The sequence below is a fragment of the Ochotona princeps genome, chromosome 18 (assembly GCF_030435755.1).
Source record: "Ochotona princeps isolate mOchPri1 chromosome 18, mOchPri1.hap1, whole genome shotgun sequence".
Lineage (NCBI taxonomy): Eukaryota > Metazoa > Chordata > Mammalia > Lagomorpha > Ochotonidae > Ochotona > Ochotona princeps.
This window is the reverse complement of record NC_080849.1, coordinates 38,788,000-38,802,705: the sequence shown is the minus strand read 5'-3', so window position 1 is coordinate 38,802,705 and position 14,706 is coordinate 38,788,000. Positions and strand designations below refer to the sequence as shown.

The 14,706-nt window shown below is 50.1% G+C and overlaps 1 protein-coding gene across 1 annotated transcript in view; it reads left to right on the top strand.

Moving 5' to 3' along the window:
* Window positions 1-14,706, top strand: part of TTC39C (tetratricopeptide repeat domain 39C) — a 93,965-nt gene that overhangs the window by 66,798 nt on the left and 12,461 nt on the right. The window contains exons 7-10 of the mRNA XM_004579600.2: window positions 6,075-6,168; window positions 9,496-9,603; window positions 12,809-12,918; window positions 13,791-13,914. Coding sequence (XP_004579657.1) covers window positions 6,075-6,168; window positions 9,496-9,603; window positions 12,809-12,918; window positions 13,791-13,914 — 436 coding nt within the window. The remainder of the gene's footprint in view (window positions 1-6,074; window positions 6,169-9,495; window positions 9,604-12,808; window positions 12,919-13,790; window positions 13,915-14,706) is intronic.

The window sequence follows — 14,706 nt, the reverse complement described above, 5'->3', positions numbered from 1 at the left end:
TTCGCCCTACATCAGGAAAAGTCTCGCAGGTTTTCTTTTTGAAATTCACAAAAATATAGAACACAGGGACTGTGCCACAGGGTTTCATCTGGAACGTAATGAGCATGTGTGACGTCAAGGAGGGAGGGGCATGTGCTGTCTACGGCATTGACTTCCGGCTGGCTTCTCTTCCCAGTGACTTCTCCCCTTTCCCAACTGAGGGTAGGGGGTGGAGGGAGTGGTTTGACTCTTCTGTCTGGGGCAGCTAAATCTGTGCTCTTTTCAAGCCAAGCTCTGCGTTGTTTTTGTTTTTTTTTCCTAAATGAAGTTATGAGTTGAGTGTCAAATGGAGGCTAATTCTCCTTTGATTCTGTGCTCATAGAAACTTGCATGCATCTTTTTATTTTTCCTTTGTCGCAAGTTAGTTTGGTGAAAGTAGAGGCTGGTGTGTTTGTGCTGTTTCCAAGGCTGCTGACTGCGGTTTCTCTGGGGGATCGGGGCAGCCCAAGGGCCAGCCCTGTGGCTGTGCTTGTCTCTGGGACCACGTCACAGAGGCCCATGACAGGACCTTGGAAAGTTCAAGGTCTGTGTCAGTCCTTTCTGCAGACTTTGCTGTTTAGAGAAAGAAGCAAACAGTATTTGTTTGCCAAGATCATATAAGAACTTACCACAGACTGGGGGCCTTAAAGCAGACATTTGTCCTTACACACTGTGGGCACCAGGGCCAAAGTCAAGGCACTGGCAGGCGTGGCTCCCTCCAAGGCTGCAGGGGAGAGTCCATGCCTTGTCTGTGCCAGCCTTAGCCCTTTTCTTTTAAAAAAAAAATTATTTATTTATTTGAAAGGCAGAGCTACAGAGAGATGGAGAGACACACAGAGGGAAACCTTCCATCCATTGGTTCCTTCCCCAAATGGCACTACAACTGGAGCTATACCAATCCAAAGCCAGGAGCCAGGAGCTCACCATGTGGTTGGTGCTGGGTCCCAGTGATTTGAGCCATCCTCAGCTGCCCTCCCAGGTCATTAACAGGAGCTGGATCAGAAGTAGAGCAGCTGGGCCCAGTGCTGTAGCCTAGTGGCTAAAGTTCTTGCCTCGCACGTGCCAGGATTCCATACCAGTGCCAGTTTGTGTCCTGGTGACCCTGCTTCCCATCCAGGTCCCTACTTGTGGCCCGGAAGAGTGGTAGGATGACTCAAGGCCTTGGAACCCTGCATGCACGTGGGAGACCCCAAAGAAGCTGCTAGCTCCTGGTTTTGGATTATCTCAACGTTAGCCATTACAGCCACTTGGGGAGTGAACCAGTGAATGGAAGGTGTTTCTCTCTGTCTCTCCTTTCTATATCTGACTTTCCAGTAAAAATAAATAAATCTTTTAAAAAAGAAAAAAGTAGAGCAATTGGGACTCAAACTGGTGCTTGTATGTGATACGGTGTTAGCGCTGCCAGTGGTGGCTTAACCCACTGTGTCATGGCACTGGCTCTTCTCCTTTTATTGTATACCTTTACGTTTAAAAAATTATTTTATTTGAAAGGCAGAGAGACAACAGGGATCTCTCATCTGCTGCTTCACTCCCCAAATGCCCACAACAGCCAGAACCCAGGGCCAGGGAGCCCCCCGGGTCTCCCAGCTGGGCAGCAGGGACCCAACTACTTGAACCTCTTGGGGTACATCTGAGCTGGAAGCAGGTATAGAGGGCAGAGCCAAGACCAGGCACTCCAACATGGGGCCTGGACATCCCAAGTAAGGTCTTTATTTTGTTTTAATGATTTATTTATTTATTTTTTATTGGAAATGCATATTTGCAGAGAGGAGAGGTAGAAAGATCTTCCATCCCCTGGTTTACTCGCTTAATGAATGCAATATCCAGAGCTGAGCTGATTCGAAGCCAGGAGACAAGAGCCTCTTCTGGGTCTCCCGTTGTTGTGGGTTGTTAGAGACATCACACCAGACAAGTCTATTACACATTAAGGGGTCTTTATTAACCAAGCCTGGTGATGGCAGGGCCCACTAGAAATCAGCCAGTGACGAGTCCGCATGGCAATCTAGTCGAAACCCTGAGAGGAACAAACAGTCATTACCAAAAGCATGTCTGTTAAAGTAAAGACTGACATTCCAGCTTCCATGCAGTATAAATTATGCTAAGACAGATAGCGAACAACCTGGACACACTTTAAAAAATGCAAGCATTCACCTTTTCCTGGCTTCTCTGCCCACATTCCACTACTGCTAGGCCTCAGCTCTCCTGGAAACTTGAAAATACAGATTAGAAATACAAAGCATCTTAGTATTCACACCTTCACTGTCCCACCCAAGCAGTGAACAGAGGGTAAGGAATACAGACATAGGGGCTGTGTTCAGGGGCTACCTGTCCTTGGAATCTGTCCACGGGAAGCCAGAGAGCACGGAGGTGCTAGGGAGGCCAAGAGTCGGTGAGCAAGAGCTATGGAAGCACATGACCAAGAGAGCAAGCCCCTTCCTATCCTGGGCCCTTATGGGGGCTCGAGAGGGGAGTGGTTAACAACAACACAATCATACCCCGTCTCAGGTTCCAGGTGATGATAGATAAGCGTCCCCAGTGGACAGAAAGGACCATGTAGGTGGAGGAAGAGCGGCTTCCAAGCTCCTGACCCTGAACTCGCTGCCTAAGACCACGACACCAGTGCAGGATCCCTAGGTTTTGGGCCGTCCTCCACTGCTTTCCCAGGCCACATGCAAGGAGCTGGATGGGAAGCAGAGCAGCCAGGACATGAACCAGCGCCCGAATAGGATCCCAGCACTCTGAATTGACAGATTTAGCCAACTGAGCCATCGTGCCCTCCAAGTAAGGTCTTCAGCACTGCCCTGAAGGCCTAGCCCTGCCTTCCTCTGCATGGGACTGCGTGTGGCTACACGCAGACACCCCCACGTGATCCTTTGTCACAAGAGCCTTCATTTACTCACACTTGCATGCATATGCTATGAAGAAAACAGACTTTGGAGACAGATTTAACCGAGCTCCTTAACTTCTTTGAACTTCATCTTCGTCATCTGCAAGTGAAACTAATACCCCTGTGCACCGTATAACATCTTTGAAAGGGTTGGGAGAAAGGATGTTAATTCAGGTATCCTTGCCTGCTACCTTCTTTCCTTGCATGCAAAGCCTTATTTTGATTCATTTTAGTGTCTACACAGCCTAGCATAGTGGTTCCTTGGTCAGCTTCCAGCCACATTCTTTTCTGTCCTCTGAGGGGCTTGGTGGCATTTCTCAGCCATGCACTGCACCCACAGCTGGGGACAGCTAAGTGGCGGTAGCTGTATGTGTTGCCTGAGTGCCATTCGCTGTGTGTCCAGCAGCAGCCCGAATGCTGTGGTTCCTGGGGAATGTGCTGAGTGCATGTTTAATGTAAGAAAATTGTGAGTGCCAAAAGGGAGAAGGTAGAGACCAGATGTAATGAACAGCTGTCTGTATGCATGCATCATGAAAGATGGGTTTGATTTTGACCTCCTTGGCCTTTTGTACTTGGGCTGTGCCCTTGGAATATGGGGCTACAGAGGCAAGGACTTGCCATGCTCTCCAGAGGGGTTCCTGTAGACCACTCCCACAGTCCAGGATGTAGAATTCAGGGTGCAGTGAGGCGACACTGCTATAGCTGGAACCATCCTGGCAGCAGTCTGCGGTGGGACTTTGGGACTTTGGAACCCAGACATTGATGAGTCCAGCCGTGGCCTTGGCCAATGAGTCTTTTGGCTTCCAGCCTTCCCGAGTCCCGGGCTGCCCTCAAGGTCACCTGACTCACAGGTGCCCTCATTCCTTTGTGTCCCTGGAGCTACCTCCAGGAACCTAGAGTGAGCAGGTCGGGGCTGGGAGCCTGGGCTGGGCCTCCACAGAGCCTACAGCTTCTCTTCCAGGACCTTTCTGTCCCAGGCTTGCTCCTTGGTGGAGAGAAAAGCCCCAGGCCGCATGGGGCAGTGTGTTGGTGGTATGGCAATGGTGTTATGTGGGAGCGATGGAGGGATGAGGGAAGGCCCCAGCCTGCTGATCCCACAAGGAAGGCAGCCCCTTTCCAGCTGGAGCAAGGTGGGAATACCCCAACCCACGTGTGCTACCCTGGGCAGGCTGCACCAGACTGTTACTTATAAATGAAACGTGAGGGCCCAGCGTGGTAGCTTAGCAGCTAAAATTTTCACCTTGAACATGCCGGGATCCCATATGGGTGCCAGTTTTAATCCTGGAGGCCCCGCTTCCCATCCAGCTTCCTGCTTGTGGCCTGGGAAAGCAGTCAAGGACGGCCCAAAGCCTTGGGACCCTGCGCCTGCGTGGGAGACCTGCAGGAAGTTCCTGGCTCCATTGCGGTCACTTGGGGAGTGAATCATCGGATGGAAGATCTTCCTCTCTGTATATCTGACTTTGCAATGGAAATAAATAAATCTCTTTAAAAAAAGGAGACATGATATCTACCACCTCAGTGCCTATGTGGGTGGCTCTTTTAGATGTTCTTATCAAGTGCTGTAGCATCTGCTTGGCAGACTTTGAAGGAGCACTTCGGTGGAAAGACAAATGCAACGTGTACAGGTCCACTGTGATCCACAGGGGATGCATCCCGAGTGGGTGCCTGAAACCACATATTGTCCTGAACCTTCTTTGTTTGTTTAAGATTTATGTTTATTTGGAAGGCAGAGAGAGGAGGAGAGAAAGCGATAGAGATCTTCCATCTCCTGGTTGATTCCCCAAATACATCAGTCTCAGGAACTGAGCCAGTCTGAAGCCCAGAGCCAGAAGTTTCTTCGGGGTCTCCCATGTTGGTACAGGCACCTGATGACTGTGGCCACTCTTTCCTGCTTTCCCAGGCCATAAGCAGGGAGCTGGATTGAAAGTGGAACAGCCAGGACTTGATAGCACCCATATGGGATGCAGACATGACAGATGGAGGCCTAGCTTACCATGCCACGGTGCCAGCCTGGGTACTGAATCTTCTATATCCTTATTTTTCTTCTATGTACCCACCTATGATGAAGTGTAATGTGTATGTTAGAATGATTAAAAGATTAGCGATAATACAATTCAGTGAGAGTAACAAACGTGTGGATGTGTTCCCTCTCAGAATACCCTACTATGTATAGCTTTTTTTTTTGTACAACCAAGACCCACAGGTCACTGACCCTGCAGAGACGGTAGCCTTGAGGGATGGGTGAGTACTGTGTTTTCCCGGGACAAAGCAGAACAAACATTTGGGAAACTGTTGAGTTCTGGGTAGCGTTTGGGGAAACTGAAGTTGGCTGTGTCATCTGGATCCTGAGAGAATTTGCAGAATGTTGGAGAACAGCATTTTGGGTGTAAGACCCCAGCAGGCGATTGAAGGGCAGAGTCTGCTGGGCCACCCAAGGGAGAGGCTGAAGAGGGCTGGCCTTGGTGCACCTGCTCAGGATGGAGCAGGAATCTCTCTGGCCAACACTGAGTGCACACGGGAGGATGGAATACTGTCCCCTTGCTTTGGGAAGCCATCCGCTAACAAAGAGCTAGATTAGTGGACATTAACAGTCACAGCCTGTTTGCTGCCCAGGCTGAAGAGAGTGCCAGAGGAGAAGGTGGTACCTTGTCTGCCTTAGGGAAGCCATGTGCCCTGTGCCTGGGTCAGCCTCACAGCAGTGATCGCTAACCCACTGGCATCGCAGCAGGCTTTTTGGCAGCACAGTGAGTACCAGTTGAGTCACTCAAATCCCTTCTCCAAGGGTCTGGGTTCAGGTCCCTGCTCCGCTTCTAATTCCTGCTTCCTGCTGATTCATACCCTGAGAGGCAGCAGGTGAGAATGGCTCACGTGTACGTGGGTCCCTGCCACCCACATGCAGAAGTCAGATTGAGTTCCCGACTGGCAGCTTGGACCTGACCCAGCCCTGAACCATTGAAGGCTTTGCGAGTGAACCAGCAGGTGGGAGTCCCCTCTCCCATCCCCTTCCCTTTCAAATTGCAGAAACGCACAAGTTGGTAAGTGAAGAATCCAAAGACCTCTCTTCCGCGAAACTTCATCGGTGCGAAGTGACTGTTAGGCTGTGAGTCCCCTCCGAGTGCTGGCAGCTGATGGAGCTTGATCAGTAACTTTTCTCCTCTTTTCTCTTCAGTGTCAGATCAACAGTGCCTTGACTTCCTTCCACACAGCTTTGGAGCTCGCAGTGGACCAGAGAGAGATCCAGCATGTCTGTCTGTATGAAATCGGTAAATACGAGATGCCTGTCTGACTTCTCCTTTTACAGAGGTTGAGGCGCCAAGTTCCCTGTTAGCAGTGCTACTCAGCGTGCATCTCAGCCAAACCTCTTGCCATGCCTGGTCATAAGGACACCGATGGTGTGGTGGCATGGCTAACAGCTCTGCCCTGCCTGATGCTCGTTGCCACTGTGGAACGGTTTTGGTCGTTTGTAATGTTTCATCTGCCAGTAACCTGAGGTGAACCCAATGAGGACCCATTTGCAACCACGATGTGAGACTGCAAGCTAGAGTTCAAAGTACTTGATTCTGCCTTCCCACCAGTGCTTGCTTGAGAAGAGCTCAGCACAGGAAGAGGCTCCAGTCACAGCTCCGCCCACCTGCTCTTAGGCCTCAGGGGTTGAACCCTGCGGGGGTTGTCTGCCTGTGGCTGAGGGTGTCTCCTCCTGCAGCCACTGGGGGGTCTAGAGGCAAGGATGGGTAGGAAACCCCCAGGGGCGCCTCTTGCCAGCTGTCTCCTCCTTGGCCTCTGCTGGGAATCCATTTGTCAGTGGACTTGGCAGTGTCTAAGACTCCCCACCACCCCCGCATCCATCTAAGACTCCACGTGATAGAGTCCTTTTCTGCAGCATTTTATCACTTACATTGAGTAGGGTAAACACAGGTTTGAGGTTGACAAAAGCACAATTTCTTAAAAAGATGGATTTTGTAAATGTGAAAGGCAGTTGCATAGAGGTAGTGACAGAGAAACAGAGATCGAGAGAGATCGAGAGAGAGAGAGAGAGAGAGAGAGAGGAAAGAGAGAAGGCGAGAGAGAGTCTTCCATGTTCTGATTCATTCCCCCAAATGGCCTTAACAGCCAGGACTGGGTCAGGCTGAAGGCAGGAAGCTGCAGGTCTGTGTGGGTCACCCGTGTAAGTGCCAGGTGTCCCCGTCCTTGGGCCATCCTCTGCTGCCTCCCCATGTGCGTGAGGAGGGAGCTGGATTGGAAGTGAGAGCCAGGACTGGAACTGGTGTTCATTATGGGATGCTGATGTTGAAGGTAAAGTAATCCCCCTTCTCCAATTTTTCTGAACAACAACTTTGCACTATAAAGTTTCAGCTTAGCTGTAGTTCTACAAAGTCACATCCCATACACGAGTGGAGAAGGAGTGGAGAAAGCAGAATGGAAAGATGAGGTCAGACTCTGGAGAGCCATGGACCTCCAGAAGGTGTCTGCAGAGGGACAGAGGGACGTGGAGGGGCAAAGCAGTGCATGGCAGCAGAGACACCTGGCAGTTCTCCACCCTGGGACTCTGACCGTTCAGTCACCTGCTGGCATCTGGATCGTCTTCCTGGATCCTCTTAAAGAAAAATGCAAACCGTAAGATTGGCAGCTGGATAATTAGAATAATATAAAATGACTATTTATGGATAAGGAAGAGGAAATAAAGAATGATCCCATAAAAAAATAAATCTGCATGTGAGCTGAACCCCGCAGGAGCTGTTTTGCAGCCGTAATATATGATTCAATGTGTCTGGGCTCCTGATTGGAAAGCCTAGCTGTTGAGGTGTGTATTTGGTACAGTGGTGAAGACACCCCGTGGGATGCCCATAGCCCACATCCAAGTGTTGATGTTTTGAGTCCCAGCTTCTCTTCTGATTCCAGCTTCCTGCTAATGGGCAGCCTGGGAGGGAGCAAGTAAAGATTCAAAAGCTTGGGGGCCCAGCGTGGTAGCCTAACAGCTAAAGTCCTCACCTCAAATGTGCTGGGATTCCTTATGGGTATCAGTATTAATCCTGGTAGCCCACTTCCCATCCAGCTCCCTGCTTGTGACCTGGGAAAGCAGTCGAGGATGGTCCAAAGCCTTGGGACCCTGCGCTCACATGGGAGACCCGGAAGAGGCTCCTGGCTCCAGATTGGCACAGCTCTAGCCTTTGTGTCCACTTGGGGAGTGAACCAGTGGATGGAGGATCTTCCTCTCTCTTCTCTTCTCTGTGTATCTGACTTTACAATAAAAATAAATAAATTAAAAAAAAAAAAGATTCAAGTTCTTGGGTCTTTGCACTTGAGTTCCAGCCGTGCCTGGCTGTTGCAGGCATTTGGAAAGTGAACCAGTGCATGGATAAGAGCTCTCTCTCTCTCTGCCTTTCAAATGAGTAACATAAAATTGTAGTAGAAGAAAAGTCTAGCTTGGTGGCCTTTTCTGCATGCCACACCAAAGTCTGTGGCAGCACAGAATGTTAGAGCCAATGGGAGCTTAGTGGTTGCCTGGCCCAGTTCTTAGGAAATGAGTTCAAGAGAGAAGTGGTGCCCCCAACATCTTTCTGTCTCTATTTTCTACTAAACTCAACCTTTGTCCTTGTGGCTGTTACAGGATGACAACAGCCCCAACTGGGACTCTTACAATATGTCAGCATTGTCTTTTCCTTAGTATGTGTGCCTTTTACGTGTATACACTTACTTCTGGGAGCTTCAATGGTAAAGCCAAGGTCATGCAGCCACTTAGTGGTGCCAGACTTTTCCTTTCATGGAGGCGGTATTGTCTCAAGGGAAGGGTATTGAACCTTGGTCCACAGAGCTTCCCTCTGAGTAACCGCATAGCCTTGACCACTCAGCCTTCTGTGCTCTCCTCGCTAAAGGAACAGGGAGAATTCTGTCAGTGTTTGACACACACACACATGCAGTTCCATCACTGGGACACATACCGGGTTTAGCCACGAGGACAGGTGCAGACATTTGGCCGGCAGGTGAGAGGCTGGCTGGGGTGCCGTGTCCCACGATGCAGTGCCTGTGTTGGAGCCCTGCGACAGCCAGCTTCCAGCTCCGGCTTCCCACGAATGCCTACCCTGGGAGGCAGCGGCGACGGCTCATATCGTTGGTTCTTGCTGCCTGTGTGGGAACTTGGATTGCGGACCCAGGGCATTCAGCAGATTGGGCGTGCTCTCTCTCTCCCTCTCAAATAGTACATATTTCTTAAATGTACAGAGGAAATAAAGCATTCTGTTTCAGAATGCCAGTCCCAAGAGAGTAGACAGAGCGAGCGAGCAGGCTTAACTTCTGGCTGGCTTGATCTGTGCTTCTCACAGAGGTCTGAGGATGCTTGGGAATAATTAACCTTCAGGGCAATCCTTAAAGACTCGGCTATCCCAGAGTGTCTCACCACCCAAGTGGATGTGACATCCACAGTACCGTGTTCTGCCCGGACTTTGCATAGCACACATTTAAGAGGCAGTGTTCTAAGGCTGAGGATTTCTGAACATCCCTTGGCATGATCCCAGAGGAAGGCAGTGAGCCATTTCCGGAGCTCAGGGGCAAAACGGCTCTATGGCTGTGAACTAACTGGGTCTCTGTCACAGGGTGGTGCAGCATGATCGAGCTCAACTTCAAAGACGCATTTGATTCCTTCGAGAGGCTGAAAAATGAATCCAGGTGGTCACAGTGCTACTACGCCTATTTGACTGCAGGTGAGTGGATGCGGTCCCATAGTATGCCCTGTCCCCACCCAGTGCCCAGCACGAGTCAGCCCATGGTGGGGCACGGGGAAGCAGCTGTGTTCTGCTGTAGCTTTCCGCAGCATATTGGCAGTTCATGCAACCACGTCAACAGAAGCAGCATAACTGTGTTCACCAAGAACTTGAGCCCCATCGTCCTGGCCCCCTGCTTGCCTGGTGATTCTGCTTTGGTGCCAGCTCTTTGAGCACTGTGTGACATCATGGAAGAGCACCTACCATGTCTGTTTTGAATGGCAGGGGTTTTTAGCCTTGTAGCTTGCATGAAGAGATAATTAATGCTGTGCTGCCACCTGGTGGACAGCAGGGTTGTCTGTACCCGAGATCCTTAACTACGCCATGTGGTTCCCAACTGAGGGGGAGTGGATTGAAGAAACACAAGTGCTTGCACATTTCCTGCCTTTGGGCAACCTCACGTAAACCGTGCAGATCAATATAGAGAGACACTCTCTATGTTATTAAAAATTCAGACTAATCCAAACACTATTTTAAATGCTTCCCATTCTTGTAAATCTGTGGGTTTAATGCAATATCCTACGCTTTCACTCCATCTCCTTAAATGCTCTATTTAAGAGTGTTATGGAGGAGTTTGCACTACAGCCTAGTAGGTCAAGCCTCTACCTGTGGTGTTGGTATCTCTTAGGGTGCTAGGTTCAAGTCCCAGTTGCTCCATTTTCAATCCAGCTCTCTGACTATGGCCTGGGAAAGCAGCAGAGGATGATCCAAGTCCTTGGGCACCTGTACCCAAGCAGGGAACCCAGAGGAGGCTCCTGGTGCCTGGCTTCTGGCTGTTGTGGCCACATGGGGAGTGAACCAGCAGATGGAGGATCTCTCTTTGTGTCTCCTCTCTTGTAGCCCTGTCATTCAAGTTTTTTTTAAAAATGAATAAATAAAATAAAGCTTTAAAAAAATTAAAGTTTAGTGATGTGGTGGTGAAGTTCCTGCCTACAGCGTCCGCCTCCCGATAGGCTCCTCCGTTTTGGATCCAGCTCCCTGTTAACGCTCCTGGAAAAGCAGCAGAAGAAGCCCGAGTGCTTGCATCCCTGCACCCACATAGGAGACCTGGGTGGAGGTGTGTTTGTGCTCTGTGTCTCACCGGTGTCACCTCACAGTGTCCTCAAGGTGCCACCAAGTCACGACACCTCTCAGATCTCCTTCCTGTCTGAGGTGATGCCTCACTGCGTGTGGCGCCCACATTTTGTCTGTCCGTTCATGCGCTGGCGGCCACACGCCAGGCTTGCACCCTCTAACCCTAGTGCCTGATCTGTGCTGTGAACGTGGATGTGTGTTCCAAGCTTTTGCCTTCGCTCCGTTGGAGTGCATGCCCGGGAGCGGAATTGCTGGATCGCATCCCTGTGCCTCTTGTCCCTTTTCTGGAAGCTTGAAATCACCCCCAGACAGATCAGCTGTTGAGAAAAGATAAGAATACTGCCATTTATGGGAGGGTGTCAACTTAGTCTTGTCAGGCATCCTGCTCTCTGTAGGGCTTTGTGTGTTAGGATACACCAGAGCCTCATGGACTTCAAAACCTCAGGGTGTTTTTTTTATTTGTTTTTAAGGATTTATTTATTTGTATTTGAAAGGCACAGTTAGAGACACAGGAGGAGAGACAGAATAATTTTCCATCTGCAGTTTTATTCCCCAAATGACCACAAAGGCTGGAGATGGATAGGTCTGAAGCCTGGAATCTCTTCCAGTTCTCCCACAGGGGGGCAGGGGCCCATCCTTGGGCCATCCTCTGCTGCCTTACCAGGCACATTAACAGAGAGCTGGATTGAAAGTGGAGCAGCCGGGACTTGAACCAGCACCTATATGGAATGCGGGCACCGTAGGTGGAGAATTAGCCCACACCATGCCACTGGCCCCACCCTCAGGATCTTTAAAGTCTCTGTGATGTAACTGTGCGAGGAGTCCCAGCAGCCCAGCACTGGGGCCCGTGACCTGGGAGTCGCAGGCCTTAGCCGTGGCTCTCATCCCAATGCTGTTACTGTGGTTGTAAATTTGAATGTACTGTCTTCATAATCCAAGAAAGGGCTCAGGCCAGGGGACAGCAGCAGTGGATCTTTGTCTCTGGTTTCTGTGTGGCCTTGGGCACACCCCTTCTGCTTGTGACCTGTGTGTTCAGGCCCTGATGAGGTCGTATGCATCCCTGTGGAGCACCGCATCTGGCCCCGTGAAGCTCCTGCCACCAGCTGGAGTAGCCACTCCGTTGGATGAGGCCCAGCCTCATCTGTCTGATACAGCGGGAATCTGGCAGCCTCAGCTTTCTCCATTTTCTGCATCTGACTAAACTTTTCTTTATATGTTTTTGAAGATTTACTTATTTTTATTGGGAAGGCAAATTTATAAAAAGAAGGAGAGATCTTCTCTCTGCTGGTTCACTCCCCACATGGCCACCATGGCCAGAGCTGAGTCAATCCAAAGCCAGGAGCCTCTTCTGGGTCTCCCATGTGGGTTCAGCGTCCCAAGGGTTTAGGCAATCCTCTGCTGCTTTCCCAGGTCATAAGAAAGTTGCTGGATTGGAAGTGGTACAGTCAGGACATGAACTGGCACCCATACGGGATCTTAGTGCTTACAGGCTAAGGATTATCCTGTTGAGCCATCACACCAGCCCCTAAGCTTTCTTTTTATCATATTAGATGCATGTGTGTGTATGTATGAGAGAGCAAGCAAGCTACAGTGGATCCCTCCTGCCCGTTTCTGCAGGGTGCAGGTTCGTGTGTGTCTCGGTCACTTTTGTTCCAGGACTGGGATTTCTTCTCCTATCAGAAGTCTTCAGGAACATTGTCTCCCTGTTCTTTCCCAGATTCCTTTCTTTTTTTCCTCCCTGACCTTCAAGGAAGCTGCATGCTGTGGCAGTAACTATGCATTTTGTTACCTGCCAGACAATGTCCCCAACAAGAGTACACGGACAATGGCTTTCCCTGGATCCAGGCTTTTCCTGCACAGTCGGGGGACACAGGCCCCGGGAAATGCCGGGCAGGTGGTGGCAGTCGGTAGGGCCAGACAGCCCTGCATGTGGCCATCCTTGTGCACTTGGCACTCATTTTGTCTCTGGGGTCAGCTCCCAGTGTCATGACCCCAGTTACTCCTTGGGGCACTCTACTCCTGCCCCAGCCCCACCCAAATACTCAACGGTTCCAACAATGGTTTCTTACAGTGTGTCAGGGAGCCACGGGGGATGTGGATGGGGCACAGATCGTCTTTAAAGAAGTTCAAAAACTCTTCAAGAGGAAAAACAACCAGATTGAGCAGTTCTCAGTGAAAAAGGTATGGGGCGGGGGGGATGTGGGAGGGGAGCAGGCAGGGCCTGGGGTCTGGGTTGGGACAGGCATGGGCATCTTCCGAGCAGCTGACTCTCCAACTGCTTCGACCAGGCTTTATTTTCCAATGAGTGGAGGCCACACTGTGCTGCGGGGCACATGTGCGTGTCTGCGGAAGGCATGTGTCCATTTCAGAGTTTCAGAAAAGTTCTGTAATCAGAGCCTGGGGAGATGTGCACCTGCTGCATGCTCAGGGCAGCAGGTGTCTGGCGTGCTGACACAATAGAAAGCAAACATGTACATCCCATTTCCAGCAGAAATGCCCAGAGCGACAATGCCCACTTTTATTCTTCACTCTTAATCACCAAACTTGGTCGCGTAATCTTGAGTTTTATGACCTCTCTCAGACCCTGTGTTCCCCATTATTTTACTTGTATGTGTTTTTATGATTTTATGATTTAGACTAGGATGGAGAAGGCAAATGACAGCCCAGGACGCAGGAGGAAGCTGAAAAGTCAATGGAGCCCAAATCACAAGGCATCTTGTCTTAACTCCCCCGTGTGAACCAATGGAATCCCTGTCGTTGTAACCCAGCTTTAGAAATTCAAATGATTTGAACTGAGATCCACCTTGCTTCATCCCTAAGTTTTCAGACCTATATCCTAGGTCTTGATTGGAGATGAGATTGAATAAGACATGTCTTCCAATGCCTTCAAACTAAGAAAGTAAAACTGTTTGAATGGAGAGACATTTCCATGCTCACCTGGTAGAGGCGGGCCTTTCCCACTGAACACAACTGCCTACCTTTCAGTGACCCCGAGGGACATTTGTAAGCTGATTAGGGTTTTGGAAACTGGAGCCTGATCTTTCTCCTCACAGGCAGAGAGGTTCCGGAAACAAAGTCCGACTCAAGTGCTGTGTGTGCTGGCTTCCATCGAAGTGCTGTACCTCTGGAAGGCCCTTCCCAACTGCTCCTTCGCCAACCTACAGAGGATGAGCCAAGGTAAGAGGTGGGGCAGAGATGCCATACACTGGCTGCTTCTGCTTGCACCGCACACCTGCTGTTGCCGTAGCACCATGTCCTTCAGTTAGTCAGCCTCTGACACAGTAAGCGTCCATCTGTCGCACCCTGGGAGAAAGTGTGTAGATCCCTTGCAAAAGAAGCCCAAGTGCCTACAGATCCACCTGCCCTGTGTGAAGTCCAGGCTGCTGCTGGCTCTGGAGAGGTACTTCATTCATCCTGTAGCCTCGGGCGTGGCTGGGAGCCTATGCTTTTTTCCCAGGAAAATCATTGTGGTTTAGTGGGTATGAGCATACACATTCAAGCGTATCTTCAGGTAAGCGTGTGCCTTGGCATCCATCACCACAGTCAGACAATGCAACTTTGCAGCACCCCTAACACTTTCCTTGTGCCCCTCCTAGTGGCTCCCCATCCTGGTATAACCACAGCTCTGATTTCTGTGTCTGCTGAATAGTTTTGCTTGTCTTGAACTTCCTATTAATGGAATCATAAAGGGTGTATTTTTCTGCACGTGGCTTCACGTGTTCCTAGCATTCGTGGGATTTATCCACGTGGCAGCCTGTTGTCAGTAGTTCACTCTTTTTTATTTGCTGAGTAGAACTCCTCTGGATGACTATGCCTTGTGCCTCAGGTTGTTTATTTGTTCTCCTGGTGATAGATATTTGTAACTTTGGTTTGGTGTGGTCTTTGGTATTTTATCTGCCTTGAGTAAAACTGCTTTGAATGAAAGTGTACAACCCAAGTTAAGGGCTCTTGTGGAGTGGTGTGCTTGGT